At 37.9% G+C, this 23,173-nt stretch overlaps 1 protein-coding gene across 7 annotated transcripts in view; it reads right to left on the bottom strand.

Moving 5' to 3' along the window:
- Positions 1-5,972: 5,972 nt before the first annotated feature.
- pclob (piccolo presynaptic cytomatrix protein b) overlaps positions 5,973-23,173 on the bottom strand; it is a 76,087-nt gene continuing 58,886 nt past the window's right edge. For 5 of the 7 annotated variants that reach the window (XM_088079863.1, XM_088079864.1, XM_088079866.1 and 2 more), the window contains 12 exons: positions 22,273-22,320; positions 22,049-22,179; positions 20,080-20,106; positions 19,555-19,648; positions 18,543-18,614; positions 17,172-17,469; positions 15,947-16,141; positions 12,624-12,765; positions 11,798-11,856; positions 10,922-11,059; positions 10,459-10,604; positions 5,973-9,230 (listed from right to left, as the gene is read on the bottom strand). In XM_088079863.1, the coding sequence (XP_087935989.1) occupies positions 9,087-9,230; positions 10,459-10,604; positions 10,922-11,059; positions 11,798-11,856; positions 12,624-12,765; positions 15,947-16,141; positions 17,172-17,469; positions 18,543-18,614; positions 19,555-19,648; positions 20,080-20,106; positions 22,049-22,179; positions 22,273-22,320 (1,494 nt within the window). In that variant the 3' untranslated portion in view covers positions 5,973-9,086. The remainder of the gene's footprint in view (positions 9,231-10,458; positions 10,605-10,921; positions 11,060-11,797; positions 11,857-12,623; positions 12,766-15,946; positions 16,142-17,171; positions 17,470-18,542; positions 18,615-19,554; positions 19,649-20,079; positions 20,107-22,048; positions 22,180-22,272; positions 22,321-23,173) is intronic. The other 2 variants (XM_088079865.1, XM_088079868.1) reach the window with 1 other exon arrangement.

Here is a 23,173-nt window from a genome sequence, read left to right as displayed (position 1 = left end):
GAGCAACATGTTGTTTTTGTTTTTTCTTTGCCTTCCTTCCTATAAAAAAACACCTGCTAAAAGGAGGGTCTGACCACATGTACCACACACATACACAAGCGCACGCACACTGAATACAGATGCAGGTTTGGCTCTTTAAAATGCCCCACAACCTTTCAATTCCTACAACCTGGAGGGATGGGAGAATTTACTGGCTTTGATAGCACAATCTTTGCCAGTTGCTATCAGTCATCCTGGGTGCATGAGTGGCAGCAAGCAGAGAAACTGTCCCACATGGGATTCACCACTAGTGTGACAGACGTATTGATTTCACACATATAGTGTAAAATCTTATGTACCGTAAGAGCATAATAAATCTGAGTGCCATCAATCACGCCCGTTTAATAAAATTGAGTTTGCGGCCATGTGCTGCACATCCTCACATAAATGTATAAATAATAAAATATACTGATTAAATACAAGCTCGTGCACCACTGCAGTAAAATCCCACTTTCTGTTACTATTTCAAATCAGGAGAGCATCAAGACTTTGACTGAATAATTCAATAAAAAAATAAAGCACATAAACCTTGTGTGTGCCCGTGTGTGTGTGAGTGTGTAATACAGGCCTGGAGGGAGGGCAGGGCAGCACAAGCAGGATGCTTGGGGATTTGGTTATCAATCGTTGCCTGGCAACCACACACCATCTCTGGTGTCCTCTCACCCTCCCCTCCCCGCTCCCCCCACTTTCTCTCTTTGTCTCTCCCATCCCTACTCCCTCTCCCCCTGCTCCAGCTGTACTGCACTGTTGCCCCCTCCTCCCTCCCCAGTTTCTCCCATCCCTTCACTTCGCCCTCTCCACAGTTTCTCTCTCGCTACACCTTTCTCACACTCATTTCCCCCGGCAGAGGAACAGATGCACCTGCTGATGGGATGGAGTAGAGTAAGTGAATGGCGAGAACTGAAGAGGTGGCGTGGAGTGGAGGACTATAATAGCAAAGAGCGACGTGGCAAGGATGGAGGCCTCCTCTGCAGACATCTCCATTCAGTACCTTTTTATCAACTGGGAACATCTCACACTACATCCTGAATAAGAAGAGGTGTCAGACTGAGCCGCTACACCCTCCTCATTTATAGTCTCAGAAATGGATTTTAGAAAAAGAGCAGAATAAAAACTAATGGCTTCTGACAGAGTATCTCTATGTAAAGCCTGAGACTGTATGCTATAGCAGTGGTTTCCAACTGGGCCAGTATAATGGGTATAATGGGTCCAGATTTCTCCTTAGATTTTAGTTCAAGGGCCAAACATTAGAGAAATGACCAGATATTCAGTTTTATTTGACAAATTTAAATAACATGTGGGATTAAAACACGATGAAATAAATCATATTGCAAGAATAAATTGCAATTTGTTAAAACCAGGGATGTTTTTAGAATCTGAAGACATTGGGTGCTTAGCCTGTACCTCCAAAGGAGGGAAAAAAAATCAGTCGAATTTTGGAAGGCACATTTTCTTTAAAAAGTAAACAAATAAATAAATAGGCAAAACATATGTATTTATATGTATATATATCACCAAAGAATTTATATATATATATTTAATATTTATTATATTTATATATTTATATCTAATTTAATGCTTTGGTGATTTTTTTTTTCTTTAAAATATTGGGTAATTTTTAAAAACTTTTGGTAAAAACTTTTTGTTTCTTTAAAAAAAAAAAGTGATTTATTTTCTGTTTTTCTAAAATCTTTTGGCATACCTTCCAAACTGTATGCCCACCAAAATAAATATAGCCAAAATAACACCATTTATCACAGCCAGAAACTGTAAAAAACTGAATTATCTTGAAATTGAAAAGTTCCAATAGACACTGCAACCAAAAAGGTGCTTATTATTGCTTCAAGACTAATGTAAAGGCACAGCCTGTTAACAGGCCAAGAACAGGGCAATAAAATTACTGTTCCCCCACAAATAAAAAAGTAACAAAAAAAAACTCACTACTGCAGGAACCCACACTTCAAAATAAAAGTTATGTGCTAGAAATTTACTGTACTTAAAATTGAGTATTTTTCACAAACTTGACATGATCACAAGTTACTTCAGTACGTTCATAATGGGCCTGTGACCCACTTTTGGACCGCAACCCACCAGTTGGAAACCACTGTACATAGAGTCTATACGGTTACAATTACAAAAATTACCATCTATTACAGAATACATTTTTCTCATCTACACAAAAATTCATAATGCAACAATTTCACTTTACATATAGGACTAATAACCTGGCTTGCCTTATAGCGCTGCATTTTATTTACTACACACAAAGTGGGAATTCTCAAATAATATAAACACACCAACTTCTTTAAAAAAAAACAAAAAAACATAAAGGGTTGAAAATTAATATGTACATAATACAATTTTTAATATGCACCTAATCGGCAAATCCTGATTTCAGAATAGTGAACCACCTGTAGGTGATGATGAATGTGACATGGAAACGCACCACAGGTTAACAGTTATAATGTTCAGTGAGGGTTGATTTATTCAATAGAGGATACTGCCATCTGGTGGTAACACATCAAAATCACAAGCAGTTGTCGAATTATCCTTTAAAAAATTATTTAAAATAATGTGAAAAAAATACTTGCAAGAACTAAATGTTTATGAGGAATCAACTTTACAAGGTGTGTTCGTAATTGTGGTAATGAAGTATAATACACATAAAAATTCCTTTCAAATAATGTGCTAAATTTGTTGGACCAATTTATTTTTTAACTAGTAATGAACTTAAAAAGCTGTGTTCATAATTGTGGTAACATTACATAACACTTTGAAATTCCTTTTAATAACAAATCAACTTAAAAATGTGTGTTCATGGATATGGTAACTAACTACTTAATTCGTGTAATTATAGACACAAGTTTTTAAGTTGATTCCTGGTAAAAATGTAATCACCTGGGCTTCTAGTAATTAAATAATTACACTGTTGCAACTTTTATTTATTTATTTTCTAAGATAAATTACATAAATATGCTTTGGCTTGTCAGTGTTTCAAATGAAAGTTTAAGATGAAATAGAGTAGTGATGGCCAAATGAGGCCAAATGAACTGTTTTATTTTCTGAGCCAACTGGATGGCCCTCAGGAATGACAGTTCTGTGTGCTTTAAACTACTGAACACAGAGCGCCATCTAGTGGGCTCAGAAAATAAAGAAGGTGGTTCATGAGGCTTCATTTGGCTTTCACCAGTGTTCAGCCTTCAGTCAGCCACACAGAGCCAAGAAACTGCTATTCATTTTCAGTTTGATTTTTGAAATTTATTTGAAAATATAAAGAGAAAATAAAGAAATGATTATACAAAGGTGGACTGACAAAAAAAGTCATATTTGCAGACAATGAAAAACATAAAGCAAAAGAAATGGTCAAACACATCATGACTTGGTTTACATTGTCGAAAAAGAGGAGCACACGTACAAACTTATTTAATTCCACCCCTTCTCCATAAATCAGTGAATTTTAATGAACCAGCTTCCATATTCACTTAAACCTATACTGTAATTAATTGAATATACTCCCAAATACTCAAAATCAAACATCTAATATTTTTCAATACTATTTTCTGAAAAAAAGAAGATAAACTAGCGACAAAAAATCAAGAACCAAAAAATAATAATAAACAATAAATCCTGTTAACACCTGGTGATTGTCAAAGCCTCCTTTCATTCCTGTAGGCTACCTCGTGAAAATCATTATTTTAAACTGTTTTATGTCTGAACAATGCTTTAAATCCACTGTAATACTTATCCATAGTTTAATTCCATAAATTGACACAAACAAAAACTTTCTGGTGGTAAGAAATTAAATTTTCCCCATAAAATGAACTTGGAGCTTTGAGAATTTTCTTTCTTTCTTTTTAAGAAATGAGCCAAAGCAATTCAGAAAATTAAGTGTAATAGCAGAAGCTGAGTCATTAAGGTACATTGGCCTCACACTCTGTTTCTACTACTTGTATTACATATAGCAGTGACTACATACAAGTAAATACTGCACACTGTAGGTAAAACAGTAGTAGTATCAGTAGTTTTAGCATATGATAGAGGGAAAACACATTTATTAAATGTTTACATCCTCCTTAAAATAGAGCCTCTGCTTCTTGCAATGCAAAACTGCTCCAAAAAAGTAGAGTCAAGTATGAGAAATGATAAATATTGCATCAATTTCAAAGCCCTTCACCTGCAGATCGAACAGTAAAAGCAACCTAAGCAGTGCAAAATCTGACCCGATATTACGATACTTGGTCGCCTATGCGTCAAATAATACGTTTGCTTACCGATTAACTGTGATCCGAAATTGTTTGTCACGCGCCAACCGTCGTCATCCGGTTACCTGCCGACAAACTTTTTTTCAAATTGTTGTACACAAGCTCCTTCTCTTCTTCTGTTGAGTTTTAATGGCGGTTTCCGTCTACGTGTTTCGCATTACCGCCACCTACTGGATGGGGTCAGTCTCGCAGCGCCAGCTTTTTCCCAGAGTGATCCCATTCACGTGCTCTCCAACGCAGAGCCCGCGGTCTGTGCAGATCCCTCCCCAAATGTGTTATCTAGGTCCTCTCCAGAAATGTCCGCAATCTTCAGAAATCTCTTGGCTGCAATATATAACTATGGCAATGCATGTTGCAGAAATAGATGGGAAGCCTAAACCTATGTCCAAAAGGAAAGTTGACTGATTTATTGAACTTTTAATTGTTTGATTAAGATTTTGTTGATTATAGAGCCACCCTGTGGACAGGGGCATTAGCTAGCTCAGGGGTCGGCAACCTTTACTATCAAAAGAGCCATTTTTGGCAAGAAAAAAAAAATTGTCTGGAGATGCAAAACATATTTGATACTTAAAATGAAGGTAACACAACACATTTAGTCAAAATTAGCCTATCAATATTATTAATGGGTGTATATGAGTATTTATTAAAATGTTTTTTGTTACATTACGTTTGCAGCGTTGGTGGTAAAAATAAACAGATCTATCCATGCACTATCAACTTCTCCATTTTCCTCTGAGGCTCCTCCTATCTTGGATTTGGAATCTATAGCTAGTCAAGATTTTTTGAATCAGGACAACCCACCACTTTTGAAATGTGGCAAAATTTAGCAGAAAAGGCACCAAGGCCACAGAAATATGATACATAGTTTAGTTAATGAAATGCTGATACCTTTTCGTATTCTGTGTACAGGCTACAGATTTTTGCAAATGAAAAATGCAAGAGTAGTTTTAGACCTAAAACAATGATAAAATTGAATGAAAGTCTTTAAAAAATATTCACTATTCATTTTCATGTAAATTTTAGTCAGAGACACAGGAGCCACTATAGAGGGGCTAAAGAGCCACATGTGGCTCCAGGGCCACAGGTTGCCCAACCCTGAGCTAGCAGATTAGAAGTGGTCACTTTAATTGCTGATGGGGACAGATGTTTATGCTGTATTTGTTATAAAACTGGAATAGCCTATACTTTAGTGGGTTGTGTAGTGTGTGATAGTTTTCTGTATTTACACGGTGTATATGTACTTCTTCCCACTCCTTTTCGAACATGTAGCCAAGTATTTAAGTTTGAGTGGCTTGAGTGTTTGTTGATTGAGATTGACCTGCAGGTTTTCAGTACGAATTCTCTTTAGTCTTTTTGTTTTTGTTCACTGCACTTGGTCATGAGGCTTGTTTGCTTTTATTGGTCTCATTTGTTAGATGATTCATGATTAAACTCAAAGAAAAGTAGTTTGGAGGAGGTAGTTAAAACCACAATGAGCATCACTTTGGCACCATCTTATGGTGATATAAAGAATGACACTGTTAGACAGTGGAAACTGCCTTTTTGTTATCTATAACAATTAAAAAAAGGACTACTATGACTGTTATTATCGAGAGCAGTTTGATCCTTATGTTTACATTCTCCAGAATTAAGTCTCATAATCTAAAACAAAACCAAGCTCAACTCTGCATGTGTAATATAGCTCTTCTTAATATTTATTCTTTAGACTCAGGGGGAAACAGCTGATTTTTTACAGCACAATTTGCATAATATCTCAACACATCCTGTGTACAACCACAAAACCATAACATGTTAGATTCTTTGTTTTTACACTGAGTGAAAAACAAGACAATTGTACAAGCATATTTCTTTACAGTCAGCATACAGATAAATCTATACATATTCTGTCTCTTTTTAAACATAATCTGTAGGCAAAATATACAGACAAACCATCAACAAAACATGCAACATCCAAAACATAAAGTCTCAGACAACTATTGAAGTTGAATAGATTTTTTTTTCCCTTTGTGTTGTGTCAGCTGTTTACGGGACGTGGTTGCACAGATAGTCATTGGTTGACAGCATATGTTTTGATAACACAGTCAACTCCCCTTATACAACTATAGACACGCATTGCTGTACAATTATTAAGTCTTTTGTGATTTTTTTTTTCAACACTCACATGCTCAAACTTCGGACAATATAAACATTCAACCTTTGTAGAAAATAAACACTTTATGTACACATGTCAAAGGACTTGAGTCACATTCACACCCCTCAGAACAACAACAAATGGATGGTTTCACAATTACAGGCAACAGCTGATCTGAACAAACAGTAATTAGCTCGGGGCGGGAGTCTAATGAAACACGAGGGGTTAAACAGTCATGGCGGAGCATTTAGGGCATATGTCTTATTTACTGTACTTTGTACACAGACTGGTAAGTAGACTATGAGCATGATGCTGTAAGGGTGATTTCTCCCCAGATTGTGCATTGTGTTTAGGAACCCCAACGTGTCTGCGTGTTTTTCTTTTGCCACATAGATACAAAATGCACACCACAATATTTTCTGCCACCACATACACCATGATTCATTTCATTTCAGTGCAGAAACACAAAACACATAACCTTGCATGTCATGACAGTTAAAATGAGACAAGAAAAATAAACGATGTAATAATAAAGTGCACAAGCTCCATGTAGACGTTAACGGCTGTTAACATCAATTTATATTAAAATCAGTAAAAAAATCAATATATTTAATATTTTCTTTCAATGATGTACAAATTAAAGGTATTTTTCCTATAAGACATATATTATTTTTTTTAGACGATATGTTCACAAATATAACATTTAGTTCCAAAATAACAAATGCATTCAAACACATCTATGTTGCATAGAATTAAGAACCAATGGGTCTGGAATTTAAAAAAAAAACTCAAGGTTGGCACAGCAAAATAATCTGAAAAATCAACCACGTTCCCTTCCTTATTATATTCTCTTTTTATTATCTTTTGCAATAAGATTTAAGTGACATCTTGTTCTAAGTGTGTCTGTTGTTTCCTTTTTAAAAAAATTGCATCATCCCTGTGATATGCCTAAATACACTGACAGTAATTCCGAGGGTCACTTCATTTGTTTTTGTGTTTGTTTTTTTTTCATTATGTAGATATGGTGGCAAAACATTACAAGATGAAGACATGGGTCACCTTCTCCACATCAGTACTGAGACTTGGCCCCTTCGGACTTAAACCCCAGTGGGCCTGAGTGAGTGTTTTGGTCACAGGCAGTGAAAGAGGCTGGTTCACTGTGTTTCAACGGGAGTCACTGACACAAAACAGCATAGTGAGTTTTACAGCACAGCTGGACACACAGAGGAACCTTGACATTTGATAGGTAAGAACATTTTTTTTTCGTCATTTTGAAATTATTTTCAGGCAAAACTCAGACCAAAAGGGGGCTTTTTACTAATACACAGAAAGCAGAGCTGTCACACTGAGGTGATGACAGATGCAGATCTAATTTTGACACGTCCATTTCAACAGTGTAATCACGTGATGGGCTACTCAGAAAGAAATATTAGCACGCTATGAGCCTTAAAATAAATGTCGTACGGATGACACAGATGTGATAAACTCTTGTCATCTTCTACAGTTGGCTTGTCGCTTTCAACACCACCTTGAAATGCTGTTCATTTTATTGTGATTCTAACCTTTCGGCCACAAAACGCATCAGTGAAACAGCAACACGTCACTGCATGTTGACCTTGACCTTTAAGATTTGAATCCCAGCCCTGTTGAATGGTGCATCAGTGTGATCGGAGGACCAAAGGAGCTATTTTTCGTGAACATCCTTGAGCTCACATAGGTCCACATTCACATAACAGCTGTTAAGACTGCCTACACCATAGACTAAAGTAGCCTACTGGATTGTCAGTGCATCACCCACAGTCTCAATCTAACAGATGTCTATAGTTTATTATATATAATCTAATGACAAGAGAACAGCTCTTTTACTGTATATTGTATTTAGATATATTCTGCATCTGATATCTTTGTATATTATATAAACGTCACGCTGTACAATGTGGTTCTCTGATATGCTCTGTAATCTGCATTTGTGATATCTACAATCTGTAGTGCTGTACATTTTTATCTTCATCCCATAGCAAAAGTCAACTGCCTGACTCTTTTGTTTTTTCTTTTTACATGAAAGACTATCATACAAAAAACATTAAGCATTCCTTCATCGTTAAACATTTCAAGACCACTGATGTCCAAACACATCACAACCATCATTTGGGCATTACAACAATGACTCTCATATGAAGAAAACACAATTTGGTTGGTTATTTTTTTCATCTTTCCCCTCTCTGATCGATATGTTAGCTCAGTTGCGCAGCACCAAAACAAGAAAGTCTCATGTGGATGATGGAATTGGTACTATGGAAAGAAAGACATCGCTGCTCTCAAAGCCATATTGCTGCAGAGTGTGTTGTGGTGCCTGCTGTGGTATTTGCATGTTTCTACAAGCAAAGTCCACAGCCAGCACAGACTCATTATGGGAAGAGGTGGACATGTGTGCTGGCAGTGTTGGACTGATTAAGTTGTTATGGTATTAGCACATAATTCCCTCCGTCTTATAACTTAGAAACTGAGGAAGTGAATTAAATGGATCTTTTTAGTTCAACTTGATATTTTTTTTCTCTCTTTTTTGCCTTTTTGTCAAATCAGGTCTCAGAACTACTACATTCTGGATTCACCTTTTGTCGATCCAACACAGCTCCTTCTTTTTGACGAGACGCTCAGGGGTTGGTCTGAGTGGAGCTGACAAACAGCTTGTGCCAGCTGACCACTCTCTTCCTCATGTCCACCTTGTCCAGCCAGATGTAGGCTTCACCTATCAGGGTCTTCTTCATGAACTTGCCTCCATTGGACACCAAGAAAAGCTGGAAAGAGGTTGGAGAGAGAAACAGATTTGCATCGGCTTACTCTGCTGTTATTGCCTCTTGAAAAGTGCAAGAGTAAAAGCATGTTTTTCAGCATGAATAATTCAAGCACCATTTGGCAAAGTGGTTACGAGACGACAGTGTCATCTATCAATCAATATATGGGCCTGCTTATGCAAAAATAAACAGAGTGCCCGAGGGAAGATGTTTTTCTGTGGGAGGCAAACGTCACCCTGGTTCCCTCATCAAAAAGCGTATGGGATTATTTCGATTCGATTTTTGATTATTGCAGAAAATAAACTCTGTGGTAAACAAACATTAATGATAGTTTGTAACACCCGCCAACATAATAACAGCCCACCAACCTAATAAGCCACAAACGTACGACATACAAATCTGCAGCTTTTAATGTAATAATCCCCAAATCTTAATACATTTCCCACAAACGTAATAGCAGTTGCCTACTTTAAAACGTAATGCACAATTTCCTACAAATGTCATAGCTGTACTTGCAGGAATTTGTTATTATTTTTAATTGTTATTTGTCAATTGTTAAAAAATTGAATTGTACCTTCTGCATAAGTTTGTGGTGTAAATGTTTTTTCATTTTGTCTAAATAAAAGACCTCTGCTACTTTCACATTTATTGGGGGGGGGGGCAAATGCACATGCTCCAAATATTTAGAAAGACGTGTCCCCTGCACCCCCCTCCAAAATCTACTGAGTATTTTCTTTTTTTCTCGGATGACGAGGAATCATTGAGCATGACAATGTAAGATTTGTCAGTTTTCATTAAGGTGCAACAGTCTGCGCAGAATTTACCTTTTATAGTTTACCAGCTACTTTTAGATGCTCATATCCTGCAGCCCATCAGGAGGAGGTTCAGTCTCCCAGCTGCTACATGAGGCAGCAGACCACTTTATAAAACTTCCCATAATGAGCTTTAAGGCTTGTACTGTCAGACGTTACAAGCCTCTAATTTTAATTAGCTGCAATAAACCATTTTGGAGATACTGCATACAGTCTGAACTGGAACGATTACATGAATACACCACAAATTACTGCAGATCTTTACATGAAATTCATTTTCTATGATTATTAGGGCCCACCAGACATGTAAAAAAAATGTATTAAACACCATCAGTTTGTAGCAGTATTGTGTGACACTACATGCACTAATACTACACAACTGTCAGTCTGCAGCTGTCTCCTGTGCTGGCCTGTTGTACCTGTATGGAGTGTCCAGTTGGGTTGAGGGGAAACCTGAAGGTCTCGTTGAAAGAGGGCTCTCTGTCATGTCGACAAACTCTGGTCTTCTTCTTGATGATCCTCTTCTGAGTGGCTACATTTACCACATACAACTTCACATACAGGTCTGAAGGCAAACAGATAAATGATGAATATCAATTAGTATTTACATCTTTTCATGTGCATATTGGTGCTGTAATTTCTTTCTTGTAAAGCACGTTGGGCTGCATTTCTTGTATAAAAGGTGCTATACAAAAATGCTAGCTTTTATTTCAACATTGAAGGGACACATTTGTAACATGGTGGTTTAACCATTTGATGAAATGACCCAGAAATTAGGAGGAAAGTAGGAAATTAGTAGGAAATTAGGAGGAAAGTAGTTAAAAGTACCCCCCCCCCCACCCCGTGCTCATGCATGTGCAAAAATACACACTACTGTCAGACCTGGTAGGTGGTCGGGGCTTTTGAACTTGTAAGTGATGTTTCTGCATTGAAGGACCTCCAAGACCAGCTGGTCCCCTTCTGTCTTCACCTCCTTCTTGAGAGCGACCTTGATCTCCCCCATTACTTGTGTTTTGCCACCTGGAAAAAAAAATGAAAAAGAGAAGTGGGTGAGGCATTTTAAAATGAAACTGAAATATCTGTATTTTCTTTATTTGGATAGCCCTGGCTGAACCCCGCAGAGTACCTGCAGACTGATTCCTACACAGAAAAGCAGGTGTCACTAAGGATAATTTAAATTATTTAACAATTATGCATCACTAAACCTGGGCTCACAGCAGAACTAAAGCAGGTCAGGGAGCATCTTTGCAGTATCACACGTCTACTGATATCTAAGCATATGGGTTTGACTAAGACAGGCTGAATAAAAATGTGTTAAATGAGTCGTCAGGCGCCATGGAAATGACCGCCTGACCCTCATCTGTGTAACAGCTGCTTGGCTAAAGCCTAAAATGACCTTGGGCTCTTTGTTACAAATTGAAACGAGAGCTGGAAGGGAGGCTCCGTGACACCCGAGCCACATGAAACGTAGATATAGTTATGACAGCGGGTAGGATAGTGTGACATCCACTTCTCTTCCACCATCCCATTCATTAAGTCATTAGACAGGGTAAATATTGTTTCTTGACAATAAGCACTTAACTGAGCATTTGACTCTGCAATTAAATAGAATCATTATGAAAATACAGTTTAGAGGCGGTGAGAAGAGTGTCTGGATAAATAAATATATAAACAATAGTGTTGTTATACAAAGTACCCAGCAGGTGGAGACCTACAATCAAGTAACAACTGCAAACAGAGACCATTTCTGGAACTTGCCTTCATTTTCTGGGGTGCCTAGTTGATTTTTGTCGGTGCCATTAGGAATAGTCTTACCACTGTAAAAAACAACAACAAAAAAACATCAGTAAAGATAAATACTAAAAAGAGTAAAGATAATACTTACAGAACTGACAGCCTTGAGCATTACAGCACTGGATGTGCAAAAACTGAAAAAAACAATCAGTCAAGAGATCCGTACGCTGTATTAAAAGCTCCCAGTGATTTGTAATTATTCAGCGACATTTCCATCTAACAGACATCTTCATCAGCGATTTTCAAGGCTTACTTGAATTGTCATTCCAGCCATGCAGTACATGAAAAGAACCACATTAAAAACTCAGGTGATCATTAAATAAAAGCATTATAATAAATAAAACAGTGGTCAAATAAGAAAGTAAGTAAGAAAATAAACAAATAAATAAAGTGAGCAGTGCAGTCTGTGAACAGTAAAATCCTAAAATCTTAAAAACCAAAGGAAGAAAATGATCAAAGTGCCCTGAGGAATATAATATACACATTCTAATATAAAATATAATTAAAATATGAACACCACAACAAAATCTCCTATGTAAAGTAATAGCAATTTAAGATCAAAAAAGGCATTTTATTTTGGATTTGAAATGCCTGACGAAGATCTCTGTTGGATCAAAACGTTAAATCAATCAATCGATCAAAACGCACAATAAAAAAAATTACTGGGAGCTTTTAGTACAACGTGCAGATCTTTTGTCTGATTCTTGCCTTAGTGAGTTTTTTGGATGTGCATGTCTTCCACCTTGCTTGATCCTAAAACTAAAAAAACAAGAGCCACAAAGGGTCTTACATGCGTGGCACTTGAAAAATGGCACTGTCCACTCCAGTGTCCGCCCCCTCTTCCCCATCCAGACCTCCATAGGCGTCTCCCACAAGACTCGGGGCAGACAGCACCACTGACCCTGACACATCAGCCAGTCTGTGTCCTGGTCCTGAGGGTGCAAAAAGCAAGCGTGATGGTGAGGAAATAATTTAACTATCTATGTGTCTATTTATCTGTCTGTCTGTAGTTGTATTTACAGGAAGTCACAGAAACGAACACAGAACATTTTCACTGGCTCAGCTTTTACCAAACATGCATGCGTGTCTGACAGAAACACTTCACGCCCCCGGCTATAACTCACTAACAGGGACGCTGCCTGTCACATATAACTTTAAGTGAGCATCACATAACAGCTTATGGGGGAGGGACACATCAGTGCAGATGACAGCTTGTCCTTGTATTTAGCAGTGCAGTGTGAATTACCTCGGTTAACTCGGCGAGATCACAGCACTATGAATAAATGAAGGTTGTGAAGTTCAATCCACACAAGAAAATGAATTCAGCGTTAGAACATATGGATGTTCTTTCGTAGTTTTAGTTATTTGTTCTCGGCTCCTGGCTGCTGCCAGTTATGCTCACACAGTATGAGAGAGTAGTTTGGGGAATATATGAAGTGTTTCTGTCTAGACTAAGGGTGGATACATTCCTGGCCTGCAAGATCTCAGCGTCGACTGCCTACGTTTGCTTTAACCCTTTGAAACCAGAGAAAACTGGCCTAATTTCTTTCAAAAACATGAGAAGAAGGCATCGCAGAGTGACAGATGAAATTACCCAGATATTAGCAGGAAATGTGTAATTTTATTTATTTATTTATTTTTCTTCCTCTATTCATTAATTTTAATGCTCTTACTTTATCCATTCTTTATCCTTCTGATGTCCTGTTCTTACCATCTTTTCATGTTTCATTTACTTGTCCATCTGTCTCCTATTCATCTGCTTTTAATCTTCTTATCCTTGCTTTATCCCCACTTATGTGATGCGTCTTCTTATATTATTTCTTATATAATTTTTATCATCTTTTATCGCTTTTATTCTTATATTTTTGAAAAAACGCAATTTATTTAGTGCTTAAACTGTCTTTCGGGGTCTGCTTGTTTTATCACTTTAATTCATTTTCTTTTCTTTTTTTCTTGTACATCGTTTATGTTAGCGTTTTGTTCTTGCCTTTTTGTTAGACGTTTCTAGACCTTTCTCTATTGGGCATGCTTGTTGATGTTTATTTTAATATTTCCCGAGTTCCTGCCTTTGCTTTGTCTGTTACAGCACTTTGTAAACATCGGTTTTTAAAGGTGCTATATAAATGAAGTTGTCATTATTTTTTATTATTTTGTATTATTTTATTATTATTATTATTATTATTATTATTATTATTATTATTATTATTATTATTATTACTACTACTACTACTACTACTATTATTATTTTTGATGATTATTATTTTACATTTGTAATAAGCATAGGAAAATTACTTGAAAATTAGTTACAAATAAAACAGAACAAAAAATAATGTTAAAAAAAACAAGGAAATTACCTGTGAAAATGTTTTAAACATTCTAAAAATTTAGTAACATAATTTAAAGTATGTAATTATGATAATTATATACATGTACACATATGTATACATATCGATTTTTCCTTCGATATTTTTCCCTAGATTTAAAAAAAATAATTTTCTAAATCTAATTTCTTGCATTTTGTCGCTCATTGCCTTTTTATCCCATGGTTTTTTAAAGAAACCGTACCAATTTGCTCAAGGTGCAAAGATTTTAATCTGCATCTGATAAGCAGCAAAAGAAAGGTGATGCAGCTCCAGGTTTTAAAGGGTTAAAATGATGACTAACGGTAGTTAGATTATGTCTGAAACACAATCTGTGGCACAAAGGCAACAGCTGGGAGCTCTGTTTCCATGAAAACATATCAGCAATAACAAAAGTAACAAAAAGACACGCACATGCACACTCACAGACATGACATACATGAAAATCATTAAATGAGACTTATTTTCTTACTCCAGTTATTTATGGATTAATTTTGTTTATTTTTCTTTTTTTTGTTTTTATTGTTATTGCATTATGGTTCATATGTTAGGATTAATTATTTTTCCTATGTTGCCTCACCTTCCCTTGACACTTCTGTTCCTCTCATGGTTAGCTGACCGCTTTACTCTCATTGGCCGGTGAGTGAGCCTCCTGACGACTTTTGAACCTCTTGGTGTGTCTGTGTTTCAGGCTTCAGTCTCAGATTTGTGTCCGCTTTGTTTTAGGTGGCAGGTTTGGGAGAGGATTGGGTGGGGAGGGGAGCCTGAGGGCCATAGCTGTGTGTGTGTGTGTGTGTGTGTGTGTCTGTGTGTTTTGTGCCTTATCTAAGGGTTCATTCATATGGTACACGCATGCACACACACAGAGAGGCTGCAGCATCACAACTACTCAGAGGACAGGGAGCAGCAGCCAGGGAAGCTGCAACTGCATGCTTAAGTAGTTCTGACACTGGGCTAACTTATCTCAGAGAGGGGTGACAACATACGGTAGATCTTCATTTTGAGGACACCACACTACACAGATTATGCATGAACATGAATGGATATTGTTTAAATCGTGTTAATATTGGTACAAGATGTGAGGGATTGCCATCCCAGTTTGGTTTCTATACTTGAGTTTGAGATCTCCACACTTGGGTTTAGTAGAAACCATATGCTTGGGATTGGCACATGCACAATTCATAGAAACAGAAGGGTCTTATTTTGAAGCTAATTAAATAGTTTTCTTTATTTTTTTTAAAGAAGTTGTTAAACTCTTCGATGTGTTAAAACTTACATTATAATATCAACTTTTTGTCCTACTTAAGATACCAAAATAGGCAGCAAAAATGTTCAACAGATTGGAAATTTCAAATAATGTATTTGGAATATTTAGTGTACTGAGAGTGCCAGGTTTAAAAATATTTAATTTCAGATTTAACAACTGAATAAAATAAGGTTTCCACAGCATGTTTAGGTTTTGCTATATCTCAGTTATTTGTCGTTTTCATCTGCCTCAGATTTTGTTTAGTGACTGTGTTAGTATCTATATTGGAGGAGTCAGAAATTAAAATAAGGTTATTGATCAAAACAAATTACTTTGTGCTCAAAGAAAAAAATGTAAGATGAAGAGAGCAGAAGGCGAAGGTCAAATGTTAAGGAGGTGAACGCACAGCGGTTCAGGTTTTCATCAAACATTCTCAACAAAGCTTGCATGCGCAGGAAAAAGGAAGCATGTCACAGGAAGTGTATCACGGGTAGGGAAGGGAATTACTTGGTTGCAGGCGGGACTGTTGCACGGCAGCCTCGGCAGCAGCAATGGCTATCCCAGCATCCTCAAGGTGGGCCTGAGTGACGCTGCTCTTGCTTTGGCTTCGAGAGGGGCCATGGGAGCGCAGTTGGCCATCAGAGGAAGACTTTGAGCTGCCTGGGCTGCTGTGTGACTTTTCCAAAGGCAGCATCTGCATGTCTGGAGGAAGATTAAGCGGACGGTTATGACTGCTAATGGCACGAGAGAAAATAGATGATGTTCCAGCGTTGGTCACAACTTGTTCTTGTTCTCTGGTGATGTGCTTTGACATTTAATTCATGAACTGATCTTGAGACTAATTATGTTGATGTCATTAAATGTGTATCACTATGGATGCTTCAGTAAACTTCCACGACCTCTTAATGTAACATAAACTGAGGAACACGTGATGGAATTAAGGTAGAACAGATCAAAGTTGTAAACTCTTTTGTGATTAATCTAATATACATCACACACACACACAAAATCTGAATTTTGAACCCCAGGAAGATTAGTTGGTATCATTTGCATCAGTTAATGGGGATCCTTTGAAATAAATCAAATAAATTTACACTGCTAACAGTATTTAGAATGAAAGGAAAAGGAGGAAAGCAGGAAAGGAAACAAGAAAAAATGTTTTTAAAAGGTGTATGTGAGTAGGCATGAGCAGAAAGAATTAATAACGCCAAACCAGACCCATCCAGCAAACTCTTGTTGTTGTTGTTTCTCCTCTTTTTTAAGTATCTTTATGTTCATTATTGTTGTTGCTTTCTTACTTCTGTCCTAAATCAAATCCAATACCATCCCTGTTGACTTTGTATCTGTATATGTATGTACTTAATTGTGAATAAAGGGTAAAAAAATAAAACATAAAAATGTATTTATTATTATTTATTATGCATTTATTATTTTCTGCACTGCAGCGGTCCTTATTGTGCCATACAGCAGTTGTCAAGCACATAGAGTGTAATTACAGCTGTCAAGAAATGATTAGCACTTTTGTTTCTATGGTAACAGCCTCTATCTCTATGACAACTGAGTGACCACTATGAATTGCAATTTTTGTCGCAAACCTGCCAAGGATTATCACTGTCATAATGTGCCATATAGACTAAACTGATTCATGGAAATTATGGAAATTGGGAATGAGTGTATGAGTATATGAGTAGTTCCCACACATAAAACAGATGCTTGTCGGGTATTCTTTTACCTTTGGCTGGATCGGGGAAGATCCCATGGCTTCTGCTCTTGATTACAGAGTTTTTAGGTGAATCATGACTCCCGTCTAGTCCGTGACCCTGTCCCATTCCATGCCCAGGCCCCATCCCAGGCCCTGACATATGTCCCAGGCTGTGTCCCTGACCGTGACCCTGACCTGGCCCTGACCCTGGAGGGCCGTGAGCAGCATGATGGGCCTTGCTGTGCTCAATGCTTTCACTCTGCTCCTTCAGAGGCAGCCAGCGAGGAGTGTTGTCGAGCTGGGTGGTGTTCGACAAGTCGATCAGCACCTAAAACACAATTAACACACACAGAGACAGTGGTGGAATGTAACCAAGTACATTTACTCAGCTTAAGTACAATATGAGGTGCGTGTACTTTACATGAGTATTTTTTTTTCCATTACATTTCAGAGGAAAATATTAGACTTTTTACTTCATTACATTTCTCTAAGTGCTTTTGTTACTTAAGAATTTTGCATCAAAACATAACGCAAGTTCAAAAAAATAATAAATCAAAATAACAGATTATATGAGTACAGCTTCAATGATTAGTATTAAACAGTCAATTGACTAAAAAAGAAATTGCCAACTTTTTGGATAAATAATAAAGTTAATTTTTTTAATCTTATTTTTTCTGATTATTTTTATAACACTTTCTGGGTTTTGTTTTTTATAATTTTAAGGGTTTTATGTGTTTTTTCTGTTTGTTATTTGTAATTTCTAGTTTGGGGAGTGTTTTATCACATTTTATTTTATAATTTTGAGTATTTCTAGCTGTCTTTTTTTCTAATTATTTTAAGCCTTTGCAGTGTTTTGTTTGATTTTAAAGTTTTTTATGCATTTGGTACTTTTACTTTTAATACTTAAAGCATATTTTCTTGATTATACTTCATTACTTTTACGTATGTAACATTTCAATGCAGGACTTTTACTTGTAATGAGTATTTTCACCGTGTGGTATTAGGACTTTTACTCAAGTACAGGATCTGAATAGTTCATCCACGAATGCACAGTGATACTGCGAGAACTCACCGGTACAAAGGAACAAGGAGAAGAGTTTGTATGAAGGTAGATAACAGCATAGTGTGTGGAAACAGTCTATTTGCTGAAGAATTGAAATGCATCCAACATTTAGCAAAAGATGAAAAGCACTGCTCGCTATACAGATTTACAGGCATGAAGCAAAGCTTGACTTGGAAGCTTGTGAGAAGAGGGAGATAAGGCTAATATTATTAGGTTGTTTAAGAAATGCTGGTCCATCATAAACAAACAAAACGGCAGCACAAACCTTTTGTGCGAGTTAAACACTAAATGCATTTGACATTTTCCGACATCTTTATTCAGCTTCCAAAAGCACTCACTTCTCCAAGGAAGTCATTGGAGGAGGATCTGTCATAGTCCCACACTGTCACCTCCAGCGTCTTTTTCTTTAACTGGATAGAAAGAGTGAAGAGAGGGGCACAGATTATGATGAGGGATCTTGAGTGGATATGTATGTGAGAGGGAGAGTGTATGTGTGTTTGTGTGCATGTGGGAGGAGGAAGCGTGAACGAAAACATGAACACTGTAGGTGCAGTGCTTGAATGAATGCACTGCAGTAACTGTAATAAGCAAAAAAGCAAGAAGACATATTAGATTTGGTTTCTTTCAGTACATTTACATGCATATGTGCATAAACTTGTGAATGTGGATGTGTATAAAGGAGCACGTGGGAGGAGATGGAAACACATCTCAGAGGAGGGGTAGGCGAACGAGCGTTGCAGCAGCATTTTTAAGGCCGGCAGGCTCCGGCCAGCAAAGAGACGTGATTAACAGAAGGCAGCCCCAGAGGAGCCGATGGAGGCCTCTATTCTCTGACCACTAAAGCTACCGCATCTGCACTCATCCCTCACTGTTGTTGTTATTACAGTCTGGGTGGTGTCTCTCTGCTGCAAACAACACATGCTCCAAGCAAACAAAGATATCCAAGAATAAACACCCATATACACAGTAACACTTGCACAGTGACAGACAGGCACACAAAGTCTCTATTCTCTTTCTGTTAAAATTACACGCAGTTAGGCTGTCTGTGTCGAGACTGCGTGAGAGCAGAAATGATGGTTGTTAACTTGAGTCCTGGGAGTGCTGATAAGAGGTTGCATGGGGATACTGAGGACAGCCCCTGGGACACGGCACGAGGACAGAATCCTAATAAGAGTATAAGACATCCACTTCACCTTAAGTGGCCCACAGCACATACAGTAACTGCACAAGTGAGACAGAGTGAAGACTGTGTGCTCTGTGTGTGTGTGTGTGTGTGTGTGTGTGTGTGTGTGTGTGTGTGTGTGTGTGTGTGTGTGTGTGTGTGTGTTTTAATATCAGCCTGCACAGTACCTGCTCCAAATGAATGTTCTTGTAGATGACAGTCTGGTTCCATTCTGGGTTCATGGTCTTCTGGGCATACTTGGTTCTTCTCTTGTTATCAGCACTGATAAGTCATGATATTCAGAATGATAGGTTGTCAGTGATGAATTCAAAAAGTTTCTTCCCTGCCTGACACCATGGCAAACATTCACCAAACTGTACTATACTCAATAAATGTAGAATGAATAGATGCTTGTAAAAATAGTCTCCTGACATGGAGACACCAGAAACAAATCCAAATGTAAATGCTCTTTAAGATATCTAAGATGCCTTTAAAAAATCACTTCAGAGATAGAAGCTGAGGAGAGTCAAAAGTGAGAGGCATGGAGAGAAAGAAGCAATGACAGAGTGTTCTTAAACACCATGAAATAGAGCAGATAATTGGACGAACAACAAAGGCCACAACAAAAGGATGAAAAACCACTTTGGAGACATCATTTACAGACAGAGAAAACATAACACCCAACAAAAAAGCAAAGATCAGCACCACGCTACCTTGCATTCTGGACAACCATGACTTGGCTGAGGCAGTCCAGAAGAGGAAGAGGAGGGCAGATATCACAAACAAGAAAAGCAAAAACACAAAAAACAGTCAGAGAAGCCCAGAGAGCTCAAAGAAAAGGCAGTAAAGGATAGAGAGCTGAGGCAATCAATATTCTCGGCAGGGTGTATCACTGTTTTTGTGCCTGAGCTATGCATGTGACGCCAGACCAAGAAAACCTCCCAACTGGCTCATGGGTGAATGACTAATTCTGAACTGTTATTGTTAAACCATGGCTGTGCACTCTGCCGCTAATGTCTGACAAATACATTTGGAAATACTCTTCAAATGTAACAGCACGGGGACAAAAGTGCTCTCCTACAGAGCTTTCATTTCTAACCTACACAGCTTGCAGAGAGACAGCCTATAATCTCATAAACAGGTCTGATGGGGTCATTATCTAAGAGCAGATACTGTTACAGAGCAGATAAGGCTGCATCGATCTTTTCTCTTGCTATTCACAGGCTCTTGGGAAAGACTGTGGATCAGGCAAGAAGCTGGGACCTAATACTAGGGGATAATATGAAAATTCTCAATTCAGTTACAGTGTTTCGCACAGAATTAGAGTGCATGTGTAGATGAGGACGAGGGTGGTTGAGAGGGTGATGACGACATCAGCCAACTTTTTTTTTCTTTTAAAATGCATATGTGCACCCTCGTATCGTTTTGTGTCCACTCTCTAAATGTGGAGGTTTTAGCGGGTCTGTGAATGCAGCACAGGCAGAGCTCTCCATGGGTCTACTTTTTCCTCTGCAGCAGTTTGTGATCCGCGGGGTGGATAATTGATCAGCTGATCCATTCTGAGCAGATCAGATCGATGATTGAAAGGAGCAGCTGCTTTGAGTGAATGTAAACCTTTAGACACAGACTGAACGATTAAGTTTCACTGTCAATACGCCTGGTGTTCTGCTGCTCTGTCTGTGCCCAGAGTACGCTCCATGCTCTAGTGTGGTCTAATAAATAACTGAGCAGTATATGTACTCCAACATTAGTCCTATTTAGGGATGCACGATATTGGATTTTTTGGATACAGCCCATATGCAGATATTTAACATCTCATTTGTCCATTAACTGACATCGATATATCCTACCTAATTTTAGTGATCATCAACTCTCTTCTGTAGTGGAATTAACATCTTATTATACACACTTTTATTGTGAATGCCCACCAGCAGATAGAGATGTAGAATAAAACTCTTCTCAAAGTATGTTGTATTCATTCATTGTGCAAAATAAGAAAAAAACTTCAACTTCAGACTGATTTTTTATAAATGTTCACTTTGTCAATAAAATGGTTTGTGATATCAGCAGAAATCAGCATGTTGGCTGATTCCAGTATTTAATCTTCTATCTGCCAATAGAGATGACGCGCATTGCTGCTTCGAATAAACGGTTAAGCTCCAAAAATAGAAAATCTAAAAAAACGTACTAAATGTGGAATTTACAATTTCTCTCTTACTCTGCCCACCTTTAACTCAGAGTTTCCAACACATTCATTTATATGTGGTACAAATGTATGAGAAACCAGAGTCAAAAGTGTGCAGAGTAAGAGAAAACCTATGAATTCAGCTTAGAGTATGTTTGCACATATGTATACTGTCTATGACCAAACAACTGAGGATATTATAATGTTGCAGTGTGCCAAATTATCTTCTCTTGCAGCTTTGTATAAAGTCTAAAACACCCATCCATTGATTCATAAAGACTGAATCAAATTGAATCAAATTGCACTGCAATGACTGCCTCATATCATCATGTCCAGTCTCATTCTCTCACACAAACTCAAGTAGTTAGTCATTTCCATACAGGACAATCAATTAAAGTCAGAAAGAAATAGGGGGAGAGAAAACAAGACAGACACAGAAGCAGAAAGGCAGACACAGACCAGACATTCGCGGACACTCAAACACACGCAGAGCTCACCCTCTCCCAGGTAAGAGGTAGACCTTGACGAAAGGGTCGGAGTAGCTGTCGTTGTCCCTCGGGGCCAGGTTTCTAGCCTGCAGGACGTGGACGATCAGGTTTCCCAGGTTCCTGTCATAGTTGATCTGGAGCTGACGGGGAAAATAATGGAGTTAAGGCTGAGTGAAAAGACCAAACAGCAGCTTAAAAACAAAACTCTAGTACTTTTGAAAAGTGTTAAGTACCTGAATTTCTCCAGTGATGGGATGAGGTGTCCTCATTACCTCCATTGGCTAAAACAAAGTGATGAAATGCATACAGTTTTTGTGAAATGATTGTTTCATAACCTGACCCACAAAGAAAAGTTCACAGCACAGACTTAAGCCACTGCCTGGTGTGAGGTTGCAGTAAATGGAGCTCTGACTTCACTCGTGAAATTTATGTATATTGTCAGCTTACAGATGAATGGGTTGTCCTTGCAGAAAAGATGCCAAGCAAAGATTTCTCACTGAATCTATTGGCCTCAGGAGGGATTTGACCATCTGAGCTGTGTAATTGACTGGAAAAGTCCTCCAGTGAAGTTTCAGAAGGTTAATCAATTATTTGAAGTACTTAGACATTAATAAAACTAGATATACCGCCACACAGTTGCGCACCAGTCAAGTTGCTCTTACAGTTTACATCCATGTCTGTGAAAACACGGACGCTTCACACACAAAAGATCGACACCATCAGCACAGTCTTAAGGTGATTCTTGACAGCTCTTGAGTTACGGCCAAAAACATGTTGTACAAGGTCACGGTAACATTGGCATGCGTTCTTGAATCCAAGTGGATGTTTGTGCAAAATTTGAAGAAATGAAACGGCTGCAATGTCACAGTGACCTTGACCTTTAAACACCAAATTCTAATCAGCTCATTGTTGAGATCGGGTTAATTTTTGTGTCCAATTTTAATTACCTCTTTCAGGTAGTTCTTGAGATATGGCTTTCACAAGAATGAGACAAATGTAAGGTCACTGTGACCTTTGACCAACAAAATCAAAGTTCTCAGTTCATTTGAAGAAATCTCCTCACAAAGTTCTTGAGATATCACATTCACAAGAATGAGACAGACAAGGTCACAGTGACCTTCACCTTTGACCACC

This window comes from Plectropomus leopardus, chromosome 7 (genome assembly GCF_026936395.1).
Source record: "Plectropomus leopardus strain MGB_pleo_1.0 chromosome 7, ASM2693639v1, whole genome shotgun sequence".
NCBI lineage: Eukaryota > Metazoa > Chordata > Actinopteri > Perciformes > Serranidae > Plectropomus > Plectropomus leopardus.
Note: the sequence above shows the minus strand (reverse complement) of the source record. Positions and strands in the feature narration are given on the sequence as shown.